The sequence below is a fragment of the Stegostoma tigrinum genome, chromosome 7 (genome assembly GCF_030684315.1).
Source record: "Stegostoma tigrinum isolate sSteTig4 chromosome 7, sSteTig4.hap1, whole genome shotgun sequence".
In the NCBI taxonomy this organism is placed as follows: domain Eukaryota; kingdom Metazoa; phylum Chordata; class Chondrichthyes; order Orectolobiformes; family Stegostomatidae; genus Stegostoma; species Stegostoma tigrinum.
In genome coordinates this window covers 25,849,865-25,874,702 of record NC_081360.1, presented here as the reverse complement: position 1 = coordinate 25,874,702, position 24,838 = coordinate 25,849,865, and the positions used below count along the sequence as shown (strand labels likewise).

Below are 24,838 nucleotides of genomic sequence, written 5' to 3'. Positions count from 1 at the left end.
AGTAAACTTCCAGGGCAACAACTTAAAAATGTATGAAAGCAAAATACTGTAGATGCTGGAAATCTGAAAAATGAACAGAAAATACTGGAGAAATTCAACAGGTTTGACAGCATCTGCTGAGAAAGAAAAAGGCATAACATTTTAAATCTCATATGACTTCTTCAGAGTCGTTCTTAAACTAACTTTAGAAACGTAGTGTGTATCCTACAGCACTGTGAGAAGCAGAATTGATTAAATTCCCTTAGTGCGCTCTTCCAATGATGCAGGAATGCTGTTGTTCTTGAATACCTAGCAATTTCATATGATCTCAATAATTATATTCTTTTATTCTTTCCAGTTGTACCACAAGACGTGAACAGGAGAGACATTCTCTTCCTTATTGATGGATCAGTTTATGTTGGAAATGTTAACTTTATACATATCCGTGAATTCATCACAAGATTGATAGAGACCTTGGACATTGGAAGTGACAGAGTGCAAGTAGCTGTGGTGCAGTTCAGTGATGATGTGAAAACAGAATTCTATCTAAACAGCTACTCATCGAAAGCTAATCTCTTGCCTCATGTGAAAGGACTCAACGCGAAAGGTGGTCGAATAGTTAACACTGGGGCAGCACTGGATTACGTGCTTAAAAACCATTTCACAAAATCTGCGGGAAGTAGGAAGGAGCAAGGCGTTCCTCAGATCTTGATGTTGATCACTGGTGCTAGGTCCAGAGATGATATCAAACCATCAGCAGATGCCCTGAAGCGAGCTGCTCTACATACCCTTACTGTTGGAGCCAGGAGGGCAGATCCAACACAATTGAAAGAAATTTCAAGTGACCCCAACTTGGCTTTCAATGTGAAGGAGTTTCGCTCTCTTTCAGATATAGAGAATCAGGTGGTGACATCGTTATCAGCATCAGTAATGGTGAATCCTTTGCCAACAACGACTGTTCCACCAGTTACTACAACTGAAGGTACCTTGATCATTTACAGTCTTACGCAGTTATTATTGCACTGGTAGTTGTGTATGTAGATTTATTTATCACCAAAATACAAATATCAGTGTAAATGTGAGAATGGTAAGAATGTCAAGTTCACTACCTCAGGAAGCAGTTGGCACAAATATTATTGGTACATTTAGGAGGAAGCTAGATAAGTTTAGGATCAAAAGTGACAGGACAGATTTACTTGACTGCTTTGTGCTGTAATTAATTCCACACGCACAAAAGCCTGAGTTGTTGCCCTTTAACTTCATAATGGGCTAATTATATTCTCTATGCATTTTATTCATTTTATTTTGGTGAGTGGAGTTGGACGGGAGTTGCCGGCAGATGTTGATATAACTGTTAAATATTGCCAGCAACTTCAGTGCAGGAAACAGATGCATTAAAAGGGGATTGCTAGTGCCATCCACATAATAAGAAAAGTAAATCCATAACTCACTTGATCATTTGCTTGGATCATCACACATTCAGATTCGAGCACATCATTGCAAACCACAAATTAGATGATTGCTTTCACAATATTTTACAGTGATGCAAAATGATTTGGGTTGGGGTGGGGAGCAGTGACGATGGTTAATTTGCCAAATTCCCTGATTGTCATAACTTGAAAGCCTTACATTAGAGGGGGTTTAATTCATCTGTCAATGTCTGATGGTATGGCAACATTCTTGGTGTATGCCTTTCAATGTTCTCATAAGTTCCCCGAGAATTTTGTTCTCAGCAACTCTCATATGTTACAAAAGAGTGAGTGTCGATTCCAATATGAGCTTAGTTAAGATCTTCGGTTCAACAGCAATTGACTTTGTTAATGGGATCCAGACATATAGGGGCCAAGAAAAAAAAAACCTTCCCACTTGTTCCTGTTTTGTTTAGGGATTCCCAGTGTCTACCTCTCCATATCTGAGCAGGAGGGTACTATTCTGACTTATATGCTCAAGGTTTGGTTACCACAATAAAATTATAGTAGATGTGGTACCAGCCTATCGCTTAAAAGATCTTATTCCCACGATTTGGGATGGGGCCTATAGTATGGACAATTCCATTCCACTGCGCTACATTTCCACCAGTGTAACAATAGCATAGGATTTGACTGTTTACATCAGTAATTTTTATTCTGTTAGACATTATTGTTCCAAAGTGATATTTAACATAATTTATAAATTCCTGATCTGGCATTTTCATTTTAAAATTTTCATCTTTGTGTTCAATTCCTTCATGCCCTTGCCCTTCCAATCTCTGTGACTTCTTCTAGCTCTACAAGCTTTCAGGATCTCCGCTGGTCTCATTCCTGACTTTTGTACATCCCTGATTAGTCCCCATGCTCTCAGCTGTCCAGAACCTGAGGTCTGGAATTGCCTCTCCAAATAGCCCTACATCTAGTCTCCCCCTTTCTCTGAGATGCTCACTAAAATCTACCTTTTAACTGCTTTGTAGGAGTCACCTGTTCTGGTATCTCTAGATAATAAAATGTGAGGCTGGATGAACACAGCAGGCCCAGCAGCATCTCAGGAGCATAAAAGCTGACGTTTCAGGCCTAGAACCTTCATCAGAGAGGGGGATGGGGTGAGGGTTCTGGAATAAATAGGGAGAGAGGGGGAGGCGGACCGAAGATGGAGAGAAAAGAAGATAGGTGAAGAGGAGAGTATAGGTGAGGAGGTAGGGAGGGGATAGGTCAGTGCAGGGAAGACGGACAGGTCAAGGAGGTGGGATGAGGTTGGTAGGTAGGAGATGGAGGTGCGGCTTGGGGTGGGAGGAAGGGATGGGTGAGAGAAAGAACAGGTTAGGGAGGCAGAGACAGGTTGGACTGGTTTTGGGATGCAGTGGGGGTAGGGGAAGAGCTGGGCTGGTTGTGTGGTGCAATGGGGGGAGGGGATGAACTGGGCTGGTTTTGGGATGCGGTGGGGGAAGGGGAGATTTTGAAGCTGGTGAAGTCCACATTGATTGTCCAGCATCTGCAGTTCCCATTATCACTGGTATCTCTATATGGGTTTGGTGTCAAATTTTGTTTGTAAAGTTCATGCGGAACATCTGGGAACTGTTTTATCACATGAAAGGAACAATATTAGTTATTGATAACGATACTTTGTTCGTCAATTTATTCTGCATTATCATTGTATTAAAACGTCTAAATAGCTGCAAAATTAAATGTCAGAAATGTAGACCAAAAACAAACCCAATCTGCATACATATGAGCGTTCTTTTGCTCTTGTTAACAAAGAAAGATTATTTTGTATTCTATTTAGTATAGATTATGCTGGGATGGTGATGTTTGAGAGGTGAGTCAAGTGTCCACATGTGAGTCATGCTGGTACATTATCAGGCAGATTCATGGGCTTATGTGGACTACAGTGTGCACAATGATTGAATAAAACTCCCTTTGAATTGCGGTGAACATCTGCTGTGCATGTTTTTCTAACTCTACTGGAGCCTGGTAACTGCCCAGTACTGAATAAAAATTGGAAGATTTCTATATCAAAGACAATCTTGAAAGAGATAAAAATAAGAGGTATACTAAATAGGTGAATTTAACATAAAGCAGTAATATTCCATCTCTGTATATGTACAAACCTCCTAACATAAAACACTGCAGATTATGCCATTCTGATTAGATAATATGTTCACACTCCACTAATAGTATTTAACGTATTAATATTAACCTAAATTAACAACAATAAAAACTTGCATCTGTAAACAATCTCTACTAAAATAAAATGTCATTAAACCTTTCCCAAGGTGAATATAACTGGAGGAACAGTAGAAGTGAGAGAAGAATTAGGGCAGTGACTAAAGGCAATATCAAAGAGAAAGTTCTGAAGAAACATTTAGAGGTAGACGAAGAAGCGTACTAAGGTGGGAAGAATAGGGAGAGCATTTTAGGTGATGGAGCTGTTACGGCTAATGGCTGTGATACTGAAAGTGATTTGGAGAATTTAAAGGAGGGAATGGTGAGAAGAACAGAAGGAATTTCCCACCAAAGGACATTGTAGCGATAGAGATGGCAATGATGTAGGCAATAAACACGGACGTTAGAAAAATGAATTGACTTTTCAGCTCTTAGCTCTGCCATTTCCAGCCTACTTCTCAACTGCATTTCCCACCTTTGATCCATTTCAGTTGATATCCTTGGCTAACAAAATTATTAATCACAGTTTTGAAATTTTCAGTAGACCTACAGCCTTGACTGCTTTGCTGATGAGATAATTTGATATTTCCACTGTTCCTACTGTGAAGAAGTGCTCCTGAGATCACTGCTGATTGGCTTAACTTTAGCTTTAACTTTAATTTCCACAATCTCCCTTTTCCAGGAGTTCCCAACCAGAGAAAATCACTTCACCCTGTCTGCCTGATCATTGCCTATAATCAGCAAAAAAAAATCTCAGTTCAATCACCGCTTAATCTTCTGTATTCAACGGAATGCAATCCAAATCCAGCCAAATGTTCTTCATTATAATCCCCTTAGCCCTGAGATCATTCTGCTGAATCTCACTGCGTCTCATACAAAGGCAAAAAAAAATCCGATATGAAGCATGAGTCGCAGAATTGAGCACAATACTCCAGACATGGTCTAACCAAAGCATTCTGTGGTTGTGGCTGACTTTTCATCCCTTTGTCTGACAGCCTCATTGAGTTAAAAGCTAACATTCCATTAAACATTTGCATTATTACTTGGTAATTTTTATCTACAAACCCTTAAGCCTTTCTGCTGTTCCAAATTTTTGTTTAGAAAATACTTTAATCTGCATTTGTTAGGTAAAAATGAATGCTTTCATGCTGAATCTTAACTGCCACAGTTTGACCCACTCAACTAATCTGTCAATGCCACTTTTCAATTTTCACTTCCCCTTCTGTGCAAACTAATTTGCCATCAGGGTTTTTCAATAAATGACGCTAAGCTTGTACCCACTTAATTTATAAATTATAGTGAAAAGTTGAAGCAGCACTACAGATCTCTGGGACACATCACAAGTCCCATCCTGCTTATGTAAGTGTGTATCTGTTATAACTACACTCTCTTTCTCCTACTTCTGATCAATGCTCATTTCCATATCGATAGTTCAACTCAATTTCATTTGGTTCCATTTGTCCAAAGTCTTGTGTCACGTAGTGCCCAAGTTGAAAAAAAACATTTTGAACATTACTGAAGAGGAACAAATTTCAAGAAGCGATGTTTTGAGTGTCGGACCATGTTCCACCTTGTCAGGTAGATGTCAGTGTTGCACTTGTGTTGGAAAAACTTGGTTAGGGCTGCAGTTAGTTCTGGAGCACATGTCTTCAGTAGTATTGCTGGAATGTTGTTGAGGCCCCACATTTCGTGCGTACAGGTCTTTCTTCATATCATGTGGAGAGAATCAAATTGGCTGAAGGCTGACAGCTGAGATTCTAGGACTGCAGGACAAGCACAAGTTGGGTCATCCACTCAGTACTTCTTGCACCAAATGTTTCAACCTTGTCTTTTGCACTGGCTCCCACATCATTCAAGATGTGGATCTTTGGAGAGCCTCCTTTTCCTGTCTATTGTTTCATTTTTGATCAACATAGACTGCTGCTGGATGTGACAGAAAACTGCCAAGTTTAGACCACATCCATTGGTTGTGGGGTCGTTTAGCCCTGTCCATTGCATGCTTGGTCCTGCTGCGTGTGTGCACATAGTTCTGTGTTGTAGCTGAATTTCATTTTTTTTTATATACATCTAGTTTTTCTCCTGACATTCCTTCCCTACATTTTCTATTCTGCTAATTTTTTTCCCCTAGCTTTACGGCAATGATAAATTGGAGATATGCCAGGTCATAGACTTTTGTTTGAGGGCAGATCTGCTGCTGATGGTGTCCCACTGCACCTCACAGATGTATAGTTTTGAATCGCTAGATCTGATCCAAATCTATCCAATTAGACAAGATGGCAGTATCAACCAACATGATGGAAGTATCGTCAATAAAACAGTAAGCTTCTCCACAAGGGCTGTGCAGTAGTTATATTGCCATGAACAGATGCAGCTGCGACAGGTTGTTCGGTGAGGATAATGTCATGTTTTCCCCTCTAGTTTGTTACTTCACCATTTGGTGCCTGCTTGGTCTAGCAGTTACTTCAAAGAACAAAGAACAGTATAGCACAGGAACAGCACACCAAGCCTGTACCACACATGACACCATTTAACCCAAAACCTTTTGTGTCTATGCTGTCTATATCCCTCTATAGCCTGTCTATTCATATATCTGTTGTGATGCCTCTTAAACATTGATACTGTGTCTGTTTTTACTACCTGTTCTGGCAGCACAATCTAGGCACTTACCACCTTCTGTATCAAAAAAAACTTGCCTCTCATATCTCCTTTAAATGTTCCCCCTTTTATCTGAAACCTATATCCCCTAGTAATTAACATTTCAATCCAGACTATCTATTCTATCCATGCCTGTCAAAATTTTATAAACTTCTATCAGATCACCCTTCAGACTCCAACGATCAAGTGAAAACAAACCAAGTTTGTCCAATATCTCCTCATAGCCAATACCTTCCAAATCAGATCACACTCTAGTAAACAAAGCCTAACCATCCTTCTGGTAGTGTGGTGACCAGAATTGCATGCGATTCTCCAAATGTGGTCTAACTAAAATTCTGTACAGCTCCAACATGACTTGCCATTTTTTTATGCTCAGTGTTCTGACTAATGAAGGCAAACAGGCTATGTGCCTTCTTGAGCACATCATCCACTTGTGGTGTTGCCACTCTCAGGGAAAGATGGGCCTGTACACCTAGATCGCTTTGTATGTTAATGCATCTAAGCGTTCTGCCATTTACAATATACTTTCCTTCTGCCTCGGACCTTCCAAACCTGGCATTTGTCTGGATGAAGTTCCATCTGCTATTTCTCCACACAAGCCTCCAATGTATCTATATCCGACTTTATCATCTGGCAATCCTCCTCACTATCCACAGCTCCCCCGAATTTTATGTCATCCGCAAACTTACTGATAAGACCACCTGCATTCTTCTTCAAACAATTCAGACTGGTCCCAGAAATCCAGTCAGAAAAAAAAACACCCTTCCAGCACCAGCCACCATGTCCTTCTCCCTTCTGAATACTGATTCAAAATATTTCTTTTAAAAATCAGCCAACCCAGTCAATGATCATGTTACCAAACCACTCTTGGTGATGGATATTGAGGTTTCCAACCAGAAAATATACTGTGGCCTCACCACTCGTCATGGCATCTTTAGTTGTTATTTACCGTGGAGAATAATTGATTCTTCAGCTGAATGGAGGTGTAGTCAAGAAGGAGGTAATCATCAAGAGGTTTCCTTTGACCTAATGCCATGGGAATATCATAAAGTCCAGAATCCATCAGTTCCTCCTGACAAGATAACACTGTGCTGTCACCTCTAATGGTTCTGCGTCTTGGCATTTTTCTGTTTTATGATTCCATAATTATGTCTATATCAGATTTCTTGAGCAATCTATGAGACAGCTCTCCAAATTTTGGCACGAGCTCCCATATGCTAATAAGGAAGGATTTGGCAAATTAACCAAGCTGGGTTTGCCACTGTCTTTTCCAGTGCGTAGGTTGGTACCAGCTGGTCCATTCAGCTTCATACTATTCTTTGACTTCGTAGCTTGATACAACTGAGTGGTTTGCTGGCCCACTTCAGTTAAGAGAAAACATATTGCTCTCTGGGGTCACCTGGAAATCAGACTAGGTAAGGATAGCAGATTTCTTTCCCAAAATTACATTTGTGAACCAGATAGGTTTTATAACAATCAACAAATCTCCACAAGTACAGCTTTTAATTGCAAGTTTATGAACTGAATTCAAGATTTTCCATCTATCATGTTGGGATTTGCCAGAGAATTAACCAGGACTAATGATCTAGTGATCTGATTACTTTATCACTTTTGTCGCCATCTCCACCTTAATAAAAACAAAATCCTCTCTTTCGAACATGGAATGCATGTGTTACAGGATGAGAGAAGGTTTATACACATAGTCACAGAGTTGTATGCTGGTGGGAATAGACATTTTGCTGCAACTTACAATATTCAGGGAGTTGATATAATCTACAATGAATCACAATCTTTTCATTTTCTTACAGTTGTAGCACAAGAAGTGAGGAGGAGGGACATTGTCTTCCTTATTGATGGATCAGTTTATGTTGGAAACATTAATTTTATACATATCCGTGAATTCATCACAAGATTAATAGAGACTTTAGACATTGGAAGTGACAGAGTGCAAGTAGCTGTGGTGCAGTACAGCGATGATATGAAAACTGAATTCTACCTAAACAGCTACTCATCGAAAGCTAATCTCTTGTCTCATGTGAAAGGGCTTAAAATGAAAGGTGGTCGAATAGTTAACACTGGGGCAGCACTGGATTACGTGCTTAAAAACCACTTCACAAAATCTGCAGGAAGTAGGAAGGAGCAAGGCGTTCCTCAGATCTTGATGCTATTCACTGGTGGAAGATCCAGAGATGATATTCAACTGTTGGCAGATACTCTGAAGCGAGCAGCTGTACATACCCTTACTGTTGGAGCCAGGAGGGCAGACCCAACACAGTTGAAAGAAATTTCAAGTGACCCCAACCTGGCTTTTAATCTAAGAGAATTTCACTTGCTATCAGATATACAGAATCAGGTGCTAACACATTTATCTACAGTGCCTGACTTGCCACAATCTACTGAAAAGCCTATGGTTACCATTAATGAAGGTATCTTAATTAATTTCCTCTATGCACTTATTGTTGCCTTGTTAGTAATATTATTGCACTTTAAACATATTCACATGACATTACCTGACTGGAAAGGATTAGGGATGGGCAAGAAATTCTGGCCAGCCACCAATAGCCACATCCCACAAATGGATATTAAAAAAGGTAATGGTTTAAAACACAAATGTTATTGTGCAGATACAGTCTGTAATTGAGTTCCGGAACCAGTTTGCAGGAACGCTTTGCTTGCTCTGTTATTGGTATATTTTACAGCCGTTCCTCCTCTTGCAATCGTACCTTTTGCAAAATGCCTCAGCCTTCGTCGTTAGCTTAATCTGACTTTTGAATTGTTGAAATTAATGCTCAGTTCCTGCTTTGCTGTCGTTAGCACTGCTCCTTTACAGTGCCAGGGACCCGGGTTCAATTCCAGCCTCGGGCAACTGTCTGTACGGAGTTTGCACATCCTCCCCGTGTCTGTGTGGATTTCTGCCAAGTGCTCCGGTTTCATCCCACAGTCCAAAGATGAGCAGGTTAGGCGGATTGGCCATGCTAAATTGCCCGTAGTGTTCAGGGATGTGTAGATTAGATGGGTTATAGGGGGATGGGACTGGGTGGGATGGCCTGAGGTTTGGTGTGGACTTGTTGGGTAGAAGGGCCTGTTTCCACACTGTAGGGAGTCTAAGATTCTATGATTCTCTGATATGATACTTCCATGGAATCTTCAGTCTATAAAGAACATCCCCGTGTTGCTGAACAATCAAAACGAATAAATTTTCAGCATTTTCGGGGTTGATTCATGTCATCAGAATAACTGAGTAGGTGTATTAAACATTTATTGCACTTCTTTTATTTAAGTTGCGGGTTATTTGTTCAACAACATTTATTGTTGGTATTTTAAACACCTGGGCCTGGCACTTACCATATAGTTCTGGACTGAAAGTAATTCTGAGAGTGTTCCAGCGGTGCAGTGGTAGTGTGTCTACATGCATGCCTCAAGGGCGCAGTTTACATTTACCTAAGCACTCTGAAGGTAATAAATACATGAATGTGCCATATTAGGGAGAGACTGGAGGCAACTGGTGTCAAGAAAAAGTAGATTACCAGATCGGAGTTTTGTATTTGAGAAGTCACATAATTGCTTGCATTGCTTAAACCTTTGCATTTGCCAGAAGAGCCCATTAACAATCTCAGTTTGTATTTATATATTAGAACATAGAACATAGAACATTACAGCACAATACAGGCCCTTCGGCCCTTGATGTTGTGCCAACCTGTCATAGCGATCTCAAGCCCATCTAACCTACACAATTCCTTGTATGTCCATATGCTTGTCCAATGACAACTTAAATGTACCTAAAGTTGACGAATCTACTACCGTTGCAGGCAAAGTGTTCCATTCTCTTAATACTCTCTGAGTAAAGAAACTACCTCTGACATCTGTCTTATATCTTTCACCCCTCAATTTAAAGCTGTGCCCCCTCGTGCTCGCTGTCACCATCCTAGGAAAAAGGCTCTCCCTATCCAACCTATCTAACCCTCTGATTATTTTATATGTTTCAATTAAGTCACCTCTCAACCTTCTTCTCTCTAATGAGAACAGCCTCAAGTCCCTCAGCCTTTCCTCGTAAGACCTTCCCTCCATACCAGGCAACATCCTAGTAAATCTCCTCTGCACCCTTTCCAAAGCTTCCACATCCTTCTTATAATGCGGTGACCAGAACTGTACACGATACTTATTGCCTTCAAAATTCATGTGTAAGATTATTCAAAGGATTGTCATAAAGCAAAAATCAACACAAACCCATATTAGGAAGTATTATATTAAATAGATACAGTTTCTCATGTGTTAAATTAGGTAAGGGGGGTATACAGAATAGAGGATAGAATTCCTAAGCTTTGAGACTTAGTTGCAGAAGGCATGGCTGTCAATGCTGCAGCAATTAAGATTGAGGATAATTAAGAGACTGGAATTAGGAAAGGACAGATCATAGATCATCATATCATAGAATCCCTCCAGTGTGGGAACAGGCCTTTCAGCCCAACAAGTCAACAACAACGCTCAGGCCATCCCACCCAGATCCATCCCTCATAACCTACCTAATCTACACATCCGTGAACACTACGGGTAATTTAGCATGGCCAATCCACCTAGCCTGCACATCTCTGGACTGTGGGCGGAAACCGGAGCACCCAGGGGAAACATGGAGAGAATGTGCAAACTCCACACAGACAGTCACCCAAGGGTGGAATTGAACCTGGGTTCCTGGCACTGCAAGGCAGCAGTGCTAACCATTGTGCCAGCCCATAAAACCAGACACCGTAAAATTATAGAGATAACGAAGATTGAGCCATGGAGGGATTTGTAAAGGGTTTGATTTTGACAATCCATGTATGGTCATAAACAGAAGCTAACGTATGTCAACAGGATAATTGGTGAATAAACTGGTCCACAGAGATTTAGATCATCCAAAGTTTCTGGATTTTGGATACATTGGAATAGTGAAGTCTCAAAATAGCAGAAACATTAATTAAACCTTCAGTAGATGAGGTGGTGCAAGGTTGGAGTTGGGTTATATTATGGAAGTAGAGATCGATGTCTTAGCAATGGCATGGATATTGGATGGGAAACTCATCTTGGGTCATTAATCTTATAAGCACATTGCCTCAGCCTCAGAAGGTTGTAGAGATTCAGTAGTTAGGGAAAGATGTTTGTGATGGCAACTAAAGACAATGCCTTTGGCCTCCAGAACATTCGCAAGTTTCTGCTCATTTAGAACTGGATGTCAGATGAACAGTCTGATGTGAGACGGAAGGATTGAGAGAGGTTGATGGGAGTTAGGACTGGGTGTCAGGATACATATAGAAAAGTGCTGAATATCTTCATACCCCTTACATCTCAATATCATAAATAGTACATTGGTAGCGTGTACATTCTGGGTGCATTAGGGAATGAACACACTTTATGTTGATACGTCACAATGTCACTGCCAAAATTATTTGAGTTTGCTGTTAATGAGATTAAAGATTCTGTCAGTCCTGTCTTCTTGAAAATTTGGGCAACATCTTAAAGTGGAAAAGTCTGCAAAATCCACAGTAAAAAACATTGGAAGGGAGAAACGTTATTCAAAACATGAGTAAAATTTTTGATGTTTTGAATTCCTTGAAAGTTGCCGCCCAGGTTGACAGGGTTGTTAAGAAGGCATACAGTGTTTTAGCTTTTATTAATAGAGGGATTGAGTTCCAGAACCATGAGGTTATGCTGCAGCTGTACAAAACTCTGGTGCAGCCGCACTTGAAGTATTGCGTACAGTTCTGGTCACCGCATTATAAGAAGGATGTGGAAGCTTTGGAAAGGGTGCAGGGGAGATTTACTAGGATGTTGCCTGGTATGGAGGGAAGGTCTTATGAGGAAAGGCTGAGGGACGTGAGGCTGTTTTCGTGAGAGAAAAGAAGGTTGAGAGGTGACTTAATTGAGACATATAAGATAATCAGAGGGTTAGATAGGGTAGATAGGGAGAGCCTTTTTCCTAGGATGGTGACGGCGAGCACGAGGGAGCATAGCTTTAAATTGAGGGGTGAAAGATGTAGGACAGATGTCAGAGGTAGTTTCCTTACTCAGAGAGTAGTAAGGGTATGGAATGCTTTGCCTGCAACGGTAGTAGATTCGCCAACTTTAAGTATATTTAAGTCGTCATTGGATAAGCATATGGACGTACATGGAATAGTGTAGGTTAGATGGGCTTGAGATCGGTATGACAGGTCGGCACAACATCGAGGGCCGAAGGGCCTGTACTGTGCTGTAATGTTCTATGTTCTATGTAAAACTTGTTTGAAGATTAAGGCTTCCTTATAAGATTGCTGCATACTTTCAATTTTATTTAATATTTCGAAAAATCATAGTTTCTTGCCTATGGTTGTATGGAGTCCAATGATTTTTTATTTACAGTTTCAAATTATCTATGGCGGATTAAAATCTGTATTCCTTTGCAGTTATCCCAAAATTAGTCAGCAAACGAGACATTGTGTTCCTTATCGATGGATCAGATTATGTCGGAAATGCAGACTTTCCTTTTGTGCGTGATTTTCTCTCAAGTTTCATTGAAAATCTTGATTTTGGAAGTGACAGAGTGCGAATCGGTCTGGTACAGTTCAGTGATTATGCGGAAACTGAATTTTATCTGAACACTTACTCTTCCGAAGATGAAATTTTGCGCCATGTGGAAGGAATCAGATTGAGAGGTGGAGCACCACTAAACATTGGAGCAGCACTGGACTATGTTTATAGAAATCACTTCACCAGATCTTCAGGAAGTAGAAAAGAGGAAGGTGTTCCTCAGTCACTGGTGCTCATCACTGCTGGAAGATCCAGGGATTATATCAAACAATCTGTGGATGCACTGAAGAGAGCTGATGTAACAATGTTTGCTGTTGGAACCAGCAATGCAGACTCAGAGCAACTCAGAGAGATTGCAAGTGAGCCTAGTTTGCTTCTCAATGTTAATGAATTCCGCTCTCTGCCTCATGTACAGGAGCAGCTGATGATTTCAATGACAAGTCCGCCTGAACCAGGAGAATCCACAGACCACCCACGTGTTCCCGTAAACCCAGGTATTTTAATTCATTTGCATTAACAGAAATGTTAATACAAATCCATAGTTTTTATCTGAAATTACACGCTGTATTAGAAAATATTTCAGATTTCAGACTCAGAGGAAGATACTTATTTTCGTATTACTATTCCAAATAGGAAATTTCCTATGATCATATGTCCTTAAAATATTGAGCAGACTCACCTCAGCCTGTTATGGGTATAGTAAAGGCAGCAGCCAAATTCTCTTTAGTGATGTTGCCAATCAATAAAGCTAATGGGCTCCGATTATCTGATAGATCTCGGCTGGTGGGACTTCTGTCTTTGGCTCCTAGATTGTGTAGAAGGCCCACTGCTATACAGCCAAAATGGGATGTAATTTCATGGGCCTTCCCCATGTGGTGATGTAGCAAGTCCCTCATCATTTCCAGTAAATCCAGCCTGTAAGTGCAACAAGGCCTTTGCTGCAAGTAAAGATAAACAAAGCAACGTATTGCCCTGCATCTCTCCTCTTTACAAAACCTTCAAACAGAAAAGCAAGATGTGTTAAACTATTCAATTCTGCCCCGATCTATTTGGAGGTATTTGTTTGAAAATATATAAACTTCCAGCGTAAGGACTGCAAAAGTGAAGTGAGTTTATGTTATAAAAAGGTTTTGCACTAATATTCTAAATTTAATTCTCAACAGAACAATGGTGATTAATATTAATAAATCTAATTTTGTTCAGAGATTGCAGAACAATAGAAAGGCTGGAGTGCATTGTGTCCTTTGGTTTTCACAAAGTTTTAAACTTAGTGAAAGTGGCTGAGAGAGTAAACCCTATGGACATTTATGGTCACGCATTGTATGTTATCCAAGATGAGCACTGAAATTGCCCTGTAATTGGTCTTTACTGATATTACACTCAGTTGATCGGTCCTCATGTGTTAGGCTGTCATGCCTTTAGGATTCATTGCATTGCAGATAGACTGCTCCCTTAGACTGTACTGTCTCCATTCTGAGTGTACTACATTTAGTTCTGTGTTTTACCGTGAGTGACTATTCTCTTACTCTCAGATGTTCCAAAAAACTGTTTATTTACTCTCTGTTACATATAATACCAATTTATGTAACACAGCTCTTTCGAGTATAGTTTATTCTATTCTCTCTTCTTAGAGTCTCCATGGCATGTGCCTGCTGAATTCAGTGTTACTTCACTTGAAATATCATCATGCCATTGACATATACATTTGCCTTATTTTCTGAAGTTGTGAACGGTTACCTTCAACTGAGTCTGTGACAGAGAGATGATGGACTTTGTATGCAAGGGTATGGAGTTCAATATGAAAACTGAAACCAACAGGTTTAATATTCCCAGTATCTAACCTGAAATGTCTGACACCACATCCAGAGTTAGAGGTGTTAGTTTGATGACACAAAGACAAAAGGTTTGAGAGAGGGCTTGGCAAACTGGACTGACTTGAGGACTGATGCTATAGCTTCAATCATGTTGCTGTAGAATAGAACATTAATAAGTAACAGGAAGGAAGCAAAGTCATTGCTGAAGGTGCCCTGAACACAATGAGAACCAAACAAAGGTAGCCCCACTCAGTAGGACGATAGAAAAGATACATCAAAACAGGGCAAGGACAACAACTAGAGCAAAGTGAAGAAAAGCGAGCAAGGATGTCGTAACACAATCATGGACTATGTCATAAGCTTTGCTCTTGCTCCACTATCAACATTTTGTGACTCCCACTCCCCACTCTAAAAGAACTCTGGGAGTTCATGCAAACAGCAACAGTTGAAACCAAATGCTCATTATGACCTTCTCAAGGACACTCAGGGATAGGTAATAAATGCTGACTTACCCAGCAATGCTCACTTCTGTGAAGGAATATTAAAAAAATTGACTAAAATTGTTCTAGTATTGCGACAGCAGCCAAAACTCTATTGGAGGGAATCAAACATGGAGTTACACTATAATGGGCAGAGACTTAGAGGACACCATCAACTTTTGGAAAGTTTGGGTGGGATGTAGTTTACAAAGACAGATCAGTTTAGGATGTTTCTCTCGGGAGTTGATTTTGACTGCAGATTTGGAAGATTAGGAAACATTGTCTGAAGGGGGATCTGTGAACAAAATCTGAAGACACAGAGACTGTAAGAAGACTCTGGTAGTCAGCAGTTTCCTGTTAATCAGGGTAATCCAGTAGGAGACTTAGAGCATTTTTGAGTGGAAACTGAGAGGGAAGGTTGGCTTTGTGGGTTTTGGGGAAAAAGCTGTCACTGAGTCAGTTAAATTTAATGATAAAGAAATTGGAAGGAGCCCCTCCACTGTGGGTGTCACGGGACAATGGATTTAAGGAATGACTTGACATGGAGAAGGGAAGCCAGCTTCTTTTACATACCATTGCTATCCTGGGGCAGTGGGCAGTTTAGGCAGATATGTACAACCTGTGGTTAGATAAGTCACTGATTTATTGAAGTTAGTGCCTTTCAGATGCAAGGGAACAAATAGAGCACCATACTCGAAATAACCTCTAATGTGAGAAATAGTAAGGATTTTCCGGGGACAGTGACATCAAAGGTTGAGAATTGAGCAGGTTGGTAGTTAATAATCCTTTTAAAGAATACTCAGAAGTTGGGAGTTTGAAACTGCAGTAAGTAATTGGAAGAGTAAGCATCTTATTGCAGGCTGAAATTCCCATTCAATCTTGCTAGATCTGATTGGTAATGTAGCTCTGGGCTGGGACACAACTGGGAACTTTCTTCATGCTTTATGCTAATTTAAATAAAACTCTACAAGTGTCACTCTGGATGCTTGTGAGTTTCTAACCCCAGGTATTACTGACCTGCATTTAGGCTCAGAAGCAAAATATTGTGGATGTTGAAAATCAGAAATATAAGCAGAAAGTACAGAGAATTTCAGCAGCATCTGTGGAGACAGAAGTAGAGTTAACATTGAGACTTCAATAAGGCTGTTCTTTGGAACTTGCAGGTATATTCTCTAACATGCTGGATATATGCATGTTAATATGTCCTGAGTTCACTTTCAGGAAGTCTGTCGATGAGAATCTCATCATTGACGTTCAACATGTCTGCAAGCTTTGAAAGTACCGGTTCAATTATTTGTTGAAATGCCTCAGCGGCTGAATTGACTCCAAAGTTGAGCTTCTTTTTTGTTTATTCATTTTGTGAAATGTGTACCTTGCTGGCTGGCCAGCATTTATTGCCTGTCCCTAGTTGCCCTTGAGAAGGTGGTGGTGAGCTGCCTTCTTGAACCACTGTAACCCACCTGCTGTGGGTTGACTCACAATGCCATTAGGGATGGAATTCCAGGATTTTGACCCAGTGACAGTGAAGAAATGGCAATACATTTCCAACTCAGGCTGATAAGCAGCTTGGACTGGACCTTGAAGGTGATGGTGTTTCCATATATCTGATACCCTTGACCTTCTCGATGGAAGTGGTTGTGGGTTTGGAAGGTGCTACCTGAGGATCTTTGGTGAATTTCTGAAGTGCATCTTGTAGATAGTACACACTGCTGCTACTGAGCGTCGCTGTTGGAGGGAGTGAATGTTTGTGGATGTAGTGCCAATCAAATGGGCTACTTTGTCCTGAATGGTGTCAAGCTTCTTGAGTATTGTGGGGGCTGCACTTTGTAGATGGTGGACAGGCTTTGAGGAGTCAGGAGATGAGTTATGCCCTGCAGTTTTCTTAGCTCCCGACCTGCTCTTGTAGCCACTGTGTTTACGTGATGAGTCCAGTTGAGCTTCTGGTCAATGATAACTCCCAGGATGCTGATAGTGGGGGATTCAGTGATGGTAGCACCATTGAATGTCAAGGGTCAGTGTTTAGATTGTCTCTTTCTGGTAATGGTTATAGCCTGGCATTTGTGTAGTGCAAATGTCACTTGCCACTTGCAGCCCAAGCCTGGATATTGTCCAGGTCTTTCGTTGCATTTGAATACGGATTGCTTCAGTATCTGAGGAGTCACGAATGTTGCTGAACATTGTGCAATCATCAGCTTACATCTCTACTCGTGACTTTGTGTTGGCGGGAAGGTCATTAATGAAGCAGCTGAAGATGGTTGGGCTGAGGGCACTCTCCTGAGGAATTCCTGCAGAGGTGTCCTGGAGCTGAGACGATTGACTTCTAACAAACACACCATTTTCCTATGTGTCAGCTATGACTCCAATCACTAGACAGTTTGCCTCCAATACCCATTGTTTCCAGCTTTGCAACAGCTCCCTGATGCACACTCAGTCAAATGCAACTTCGATGTCAAGGGCTGTCAGTCTCACCTCACCTCTGGAATTCAGCTCTTTTGTCCATGTTTGAATCAAGGCTGTCATGAGATCAGGAGCTGAGTGGCTCTGGTGGAACCCAAACTGGGGATCACTGAGTGGGTTTTTCCTGAGCAGGTGCTGCTTGATAGTGCTGTTGATGACACCTTCCATCACTTTACTGACGAAAGAGAGGAGACTAATGGAGTGGTAATTGGCCAGGTTGGATTTGTCCTGCTTTTTGTTTACAGGACATACTTGGGCAATTTTCCACATTGCTGGGTAGATACCAGTGATGTAACCATACTCAACATCTTAGCTCGGGGAGCAACAAGTTCTAGAGCACAAATCTTCAGCGCTTTTGCCGGAATGTTGTCAGGGCCTATAGTATTTGCAGTACCCAGTGCCTCCAACCATTTCTTGACATTATGTGGAGTGAATTGAATTGGCTGAAAACTGGTATCTGTGATGCTGGGGACCACTGGAGGAGGCCGAGGTGGATCATCCACTTGGTACTTCTGGCTGAAGATTGCTGTAAATGTTTTAGCCTTATCTTTTGCACTGATGTGCTGGGCTCTTCTGTCATTGAGGATGGGGATATTTGTGGAGCCTCCTCCTCCAGTGAGTTGTTTAATTGTCCACCACCATTCACGACTGAATGTGGCAGGATTGCAGAGCTTAGATCTGATCCGTTGGTTATGGGATCGCTTAGCTCTATCACTTGCTGCTTTCACTGTTTGGTGAGCAAGTAGTCCTGCTTGGTGGCTTCACCAGGTTTATACTTCATCTTCAGGTATGCCTGGTGCTGCTCCTAGCATGTCCTCTTGCACTCTTCATTGACCCAGGGTTGGCCCCCTGGCTTGATGGTAATAGTTGAGTGGGAGTGTGCTGGAGTAGAATTCTGCTGCAGAAGGTGGCCTTCAGCATCTTATGGATGCTCAGTCTTGAGTTGCTGAATCTGTGCAAAGTCTGTCCCATTTAGCACCGAGATAGTGCCACGCAACGCACTGGAGGTTATTCTCTATATGAAGCTGAGACTTAGTCTCCATGAGGAATGTTCGATGGTCACTCTTACCGGAACTTTCATGGATAGATTCATCGACAGCCAGCAGATTGGTAAGGATGAAGTTAAGCATATTTTTCCCTCTTGTTGGTTCCCCCACTATTTGCTGCAGTTCCAGTCCAGCAGCAATTCCTATAGACTCAGACCAGCTCGATCAGTAATACTGCTGCTGAGCCACTGTCGGTGGTGGATATTGAAATCCCCCACCCAGAGTTAATTTTGTGCCTTTGCCATTTTCGGTGCTTCGTCCAAATGTTGTTCAACATGGAGGTTTACCGGCTTGTCAGCTGTGGGAGGATGGTATGTTGTAATCAGCAGGTGTTTTCCTTGCCCATGCTTAACCTAAACCCATGAGACTTGTTGAGGACTCCCAGAGCAACTCCCTCCCGACTGTATAACACAGTGCTGCCACCTCTGCTAGGTCTGGCCTGCCAATGAGGTAGGGCATATTCCAGGGATGGGGATAGTGGTGTCTGGGACATCTTTTGTAAGTTATGATTCCATGAGTATGAATATGTCATGTTGTTGCTTGACTAGTCTGTGGGACAGCTCTCCCAATTTTGGCACTAACCCCCCAGACATTAGAGGGGGACTTCGTAGGATCAACTGGGCAGTTATGGCTGTTGTCTTTTCCAGTTTCCAGGTCGATGCCAGGTGTTCTTTCCAGTTTCATTTCTTTGAGGCTTTGTAGCAGTTTGTACAACTAAATGGCTTGATAGCCCATTTTAGAGGGCAATTGAGAGTCGACCACATTGCTGTTGGTCTAGAGTCACGTGTAGGCCAGGCCAGGTGAGGGTGGCAGATTTCCTTCCCTGAAGGACAAGTGAATCAGATGGCTTTTTTTCCGATTATTGACAATGATGTCATGGTGATCGGTAGATTCTTAAATCCAGATTTTCCTTTTTTTAATTGAATTCAAATTTCACCATCTGCCTTGCTGGGTCCCTCAAACATTAGCTGGGTCTCTGGATTAATAATCAAGTGATAATATGACAAACCCATTGCCTTCCTTAATTGTAGCAAAAAAAACCATAGTAAGTGGAGAATACTGTGAAATATCTTGATACAGCTGTAAGTATAATTTGATGGTTCCTGAATTGAGGTCAAGTCTAGCAAAGTGGCTAAGTACCATGAACTTTCATTATGATGTCATCAACTGCTGGTGCTAAGTGTATGGCTTGGTTTGATAACTGCATTGTCAATGCAGCTTATAAAATGGTTCTTACTAGTAAATGAATATTTTGCATCAGTTATTGCTGTGGAGAAAGAAATAGAGGCTAGAGAACTTGGGGAAATAAATACTGATGTTTTGAAAACAGTTCACATTACAGAAGAGGAAGTGCTGGAGGCTTTGAAATACATAATGGTGGATAAATCTCTGAAACCTGCTAAAGTGTATCCCAGGATGTTGTGGAAAGTTATGGAAGAATTTTTACAACCCCGACAGAAATACCTCTATTATTTATAACCAGAAGTGAGGTGCCAGAGGATTGGAGGGTAGCTCATGTTGTGCCTTTATTTGAGAAAGGCTGTAAAGAAAAGTCTGAGAGCATTAGACCTGCGAGCCTGACATCGGCGGTGGGTAAGTTTTTGGGGATGATTCTGAAAGATGGGATTTGCGTGCATTTGGAGAAGCAAGGTTTGATTTGGGATAGTCAGCATGACTTTGTGTGAGGGAAATCATGTCTCACAAATTTTATTTTTGAGGAAGTAACCAATAAAGAGATGGCTGAGGAAAGACCGATAGATATTGTTTTTGTGGATTAAAATCGAAAGGACTGTGGATGCTGTAAATCAGGAGCAAAGACAAAGTTGCTGGAAAAGCTCAGCAGGTCTGGCAGCATCTGTGAAGCAAAAAACAGAGTTAACGTTTCAGGTCCAGTTCTGAGGAAGGGTCACTGGACCCAAAATGTTAACACTGTTTCTTTCTTCACACATGCTTCCAGACCTGCTGAGCTTTTCCAGCAATTTTGTTTTTGACTATTGTTTACATGGACTTTAATAAAGCCTTTGATGAGGTTTTGCATGGTAGACCAATTAGAACAAAGAACAAAGAAAATTACAGCACAGGAACAGGCCCTTCAACCCTCTAAGCCTGCGACGATTGAGATCCTCTGTCTAACCTGTCATCTATTTTCTAAGGGTCTGTGTCCATTTGCTCCCTGCCCATCCATGTACCTGTCCAAATATATCTTAAAAGACGCTAACATGACTGCGTCTACCACCTCCGCTGGCAACCCGTTCCAGGCACCCACCACCCTCTGCGTAAAGAACTTTCCACACATATCTCCCTTAAACTTTCCTCCTCTCACTTTGAACTCATGACCCCTAGTAACTGAGTCCCCCACTCTGGGAAAAAGCTTCTTGCTATCCACCCTGTCTATACCCCTCATGATTTTGTAGACCTCAATCAGGTCACCCCTCAATCTCTGTCTTTCTAATGAAAATAATCCTAATCTACTCAACCTCTCTTCATAGCTAGCACCCTCCATACCAGGCAACATCCTGGTGAACCTCCTCAGCACCCTCTCCAAAGTGTCCACATCCTTTTGGTAATGTGGCGACCAGAACTGTAAACAGTACTTTAAATGTGGCCGAACCAAAGTCTTGTACAACTGTAACATGGCCTGCCAACTCTTGTACTCAATACCCCGCCCAATGAAGTAAAGCATGCCGTACGCCTCCTTGACCACCCTATTGACCGGCCTTGTCACCTTCAGGGAACAATAAACCTGAACACCCAAATCTCTCTGTTCATCAATTTTCCCCAGGACTTTTCCATTTACTGTATAGTTCGCCCTTGAATTAGATCTTCCAAAATGCATCACCTCGCATTTACCCGGATTGAACTCCATCTGCCATTTATCTGCCCAACTCTCCAATCTATCTATATTCTGCTGTAATCTCTGACAGTCCCCTTCACTATCTGCTACTCCACCAATCTTAGTGTCATCTGCAGATTAGTAAAATTAAATCACATGGGATTCGGGGTGAGCTTGCCAATTGGATACAAAGTTGGCTGGATGGTAGGAGAAAAAAGATGCTGGTGGAGGGTTGTTTTTTGGATTGGAAGCCTGTGACCAGAGTGTTCCACAGGGATCGGTACTGGGTCCACTTCTGTTTACCATTTATGTAAATGATTAGGATGAGAATATATGAGGCAAGGTTAGTAAGTCTGTAGATGATACTAAAGTTGCTGACATTGTAGATAGTGAAGAAGGTTTCCTAAGATTACAAAGGCATCTTAATCAAATGAGTCAACAGGCTGAAAATGGCAGATGGAGCTCAATCTGGATAAATGCGAGGTATTGCATTTTGGTAAAACAGGCAAGAGCAGGGCTTACACAATTAATGGTAGGACCCTGAGTAGTGCTGTAGAAGAGAGAGAACTAGGGTTTCAGGTGTCAATTCTTTGAAAGTTGCATCACGTATTAATAGGCCGGGTAAGAAGGCATGTAGCATTCTTCCCTACATTGCTCAAACCTTTGAGTACAGGAGTTGGGATGTCATGTCGAGGTTGTACAGGACTTTGCTGAGGTTTCTTCTGGAGTACTAATTGCAGGTCTTGTTGACCTGTTATGTTAAATTGGAGAGGGTTCAGAAGAGATTTACCAGGATGTTGCTGGGAATGGAGTGTTTGAATTATAAAAATAGCCTGGATAGGCTGGAATGTTTCCACTGGAGCACAGGAGGTTGAGAGTTGAGGTTTAGAAAGGTTTATAAAATTGTGAGGAGCATAAATAAGCTAAATAACAGGTTCTTTTCCCTAGGGTGGGGGGAGCTCAAAACCAGGAGGCACATTGTTAAAGTGAGAGGAGAATATTTTAAAAGTGACATGAGGGACAACATTTTACACAGTGAATTAACTACCAGAGGAAATGGCAAATGCAGGTAACATTACAGCATGTAAAAGCCATTTGGACAGGTGCATGAACAGGAAAGATTCAGAGGGACTGGGCCAAATACAGGAAAGTAGAACTAATTTAGTTTGAGAGTATAGACGATATGGGCTGAAGCATCTGTTTCTGTGCTGTATGACTCTATGAAACTATGGCTCGTCCTTAACTTACTTAATAATGTCAAGGTCAAGTAAGTGCTGAAGGTAAAGTCTGTTTTTCGATGTGAAACAGCAATCATCACAAGTAATGTATGTCAAGGAGCACACTGGTGTCCATGTACAACTTGCATGCACCATCTTTCAGTTCGCCAATACCAGTGAAAAGTCCATACATAATTTGAGAATGCTGCTGGTTTATGTAGGAATCGTGCAACTAATGGCAATCATGTGCACATCTGCTGCTGTTTTCTAACTGATTACTATGCCACATTCTCCAGGTATGACAGAATATGGCATGTAGTTGGTGTCTTCAAATGATAATGGCGTTTCAAAAGTCCCTGGAACTTTCAGTGCTTTGTCTCCAATTATTTCTATCATCCTTAATTGATGGAACATTGAGAAACCCCAAAGTTTGTTGAAAGTTTTATCTCCCAAGACATTGACAGGTGCTCCTGCATCTGTGACAATGTCTTCATTCAAGCATTCAGTGGTCACTGTTACACTGGCGGGGTTACTGGATCTGAAAAAAAAGTGCACTCAGGATCATCCATCTCTAATAAAAGCAAAATATTGCAGTTGCTGGAAATCTGACTCAAAAAAGGAAGTTCTGGAGTAACTCAACAAGTCTGGCACCATCTGTGCAGACAGCAATGGGGTTAAAGTTCAGTCCTGTATGAATCTTCTTTGGAACTATTTTTAACTGATATAAAGATTCAAAAGGATCTTGAACCTAAATGGAAAGAGACTGAACATGGGGGAGAAAAGATCGAGCTAAGGCAGGAAGACAAATGTTCTGCAGGCAGAAATGGGATAAAATGCTCAGTTTGTCAGGGCAGTCCTGTTTTGGGATTTTGGGAAAGAGTTAGAAATGGGCTGTTTGGCTCTGGGAGGACTATAAGAGGTGAAGTTATGGAGCAGAGATATTCAGAGGAGATGAAGTCAGTGACAGTCCTGCAAGTAGCTGCTTAATGTTTACTGGTAGGGTCATCATCCGAGAAGATAGCAGAAATTCTGACAAAGAGTTGCTGTAGATTTGAAATGTTTATGCTATTTCTCTTTCCATAGATGCTGCCAGATCTGCTGAGTTTGTCCAGCACTTGCTGGCTTTATTTCATTCATCTTTACATTGGCAACATTCACTTTGACATTTAGCTATTATGTGCACATGTTACACCCTTCTATTGGGATTGATTTTGGTAGCTGGTTTTTTGATGAACAACAAACACAAGGAAGTAAGATAACAAAGTGTGGAGCTGGATGAACACAGCAGGCCAAGCAGCATCTCAGGAGCACGAAAGCTGACGTTTCGGGCCTAGGCCCTTTAAACACAAGGAAGTAGTTTGGTTTTCCACAGGCATTGCACTATGGGTAAAAACAAACTGCCAAAGCAGAAACATTGTTTGGATGAGTTACAGCACTCTTTGTGAGACTGGTGCTGTTAGTCTGCAGATTGATTCCTGGCTCGTCAGCCATGTGTAGTGTTTACAGGAGTTGAATATGAAGTGTTGCGAATTACAGTTGGTAGCCGAAAGTTCAGTAGATCTAGGATGTGAAAGTGATAGGGATCTTGCTAGCTCCAGCAACTCTGACTGTTTTAAGCCTATCATGAGTGCTTTCAGCTTTATTGACTAGACAGACAACCTACAATTATTTATGTTTCATCTCCCATTTGACAGGTTTAACATCACCAAAATCATGTTTGGCTACTAATTGCCTCAATAGCATGTGATGTTTAACAATTGTCTTTTATTTTTAAATTGTGCTCATGGAACGTGGATATTTGTTACCCTCCCTTACCTACACTTAAGAAGGTGATGGGAGATGCTTCCTTGAACCGCTGCAGTTCAGATGCTGGAGGTAGACCCACAATCTCCTCTGGGAGGGAATTCCAGGATTTTGATCCACCAACAGTGAAGTAGTGGCAATATTTCCAATTCAGTATGGTGAGTGGCTTGGAGGGGAATTTCTGCAGTGCATCTTGTATTTCTGCTACTGAGCATTGGTAATGGAGGGAGTGGATGCTTGTTGACATGGCGCCAATCAAGCATGTTACTTTATTTTGGATGGTGTCAAGCTTCTTGATTTTTGTTGGATCTGCATTAATTCAGTCAAGTGGAGAGTACTCCTGACTTGTGCCTTGTAGGTCATGAGCAGGTTTTGGGAAT

The 24,838-nt window shown here is 41.4% G+C and overlaps 1 protein-coding gene across 2 annotated transcripts in view; it reads left to right on the top strand.

Moving 5' to 3' along the window:
* Nucleotides 1-24,838, top strand: part of col6a3 (collagen, type VI, alpha 3) — a 179,726-nt gene that overhangs the window by 82,929 nt on the left and 71,959 nt on the right. For both annotated transcript variants that reach the window (XM_059647118.1, XM_059647117.1), the window contains exons 9-11: nucleotides 338-961; nucleotides 8,078-8,695; nucleotides 12,686-13,303. In XM_059647118.1, the coding sequence (XP_059503101.1) occupies nucleotides 338-961; nucleotides 8,078-8,695; nucleotides 12,686-13,303 (1,860 nt within the window). The remainder of the gene's footprint in view (nucleotides 1-337; nucleotides 962-8,077; nucleotides 8,696-12,685; nucleotides 13,304-24,838) is intronic.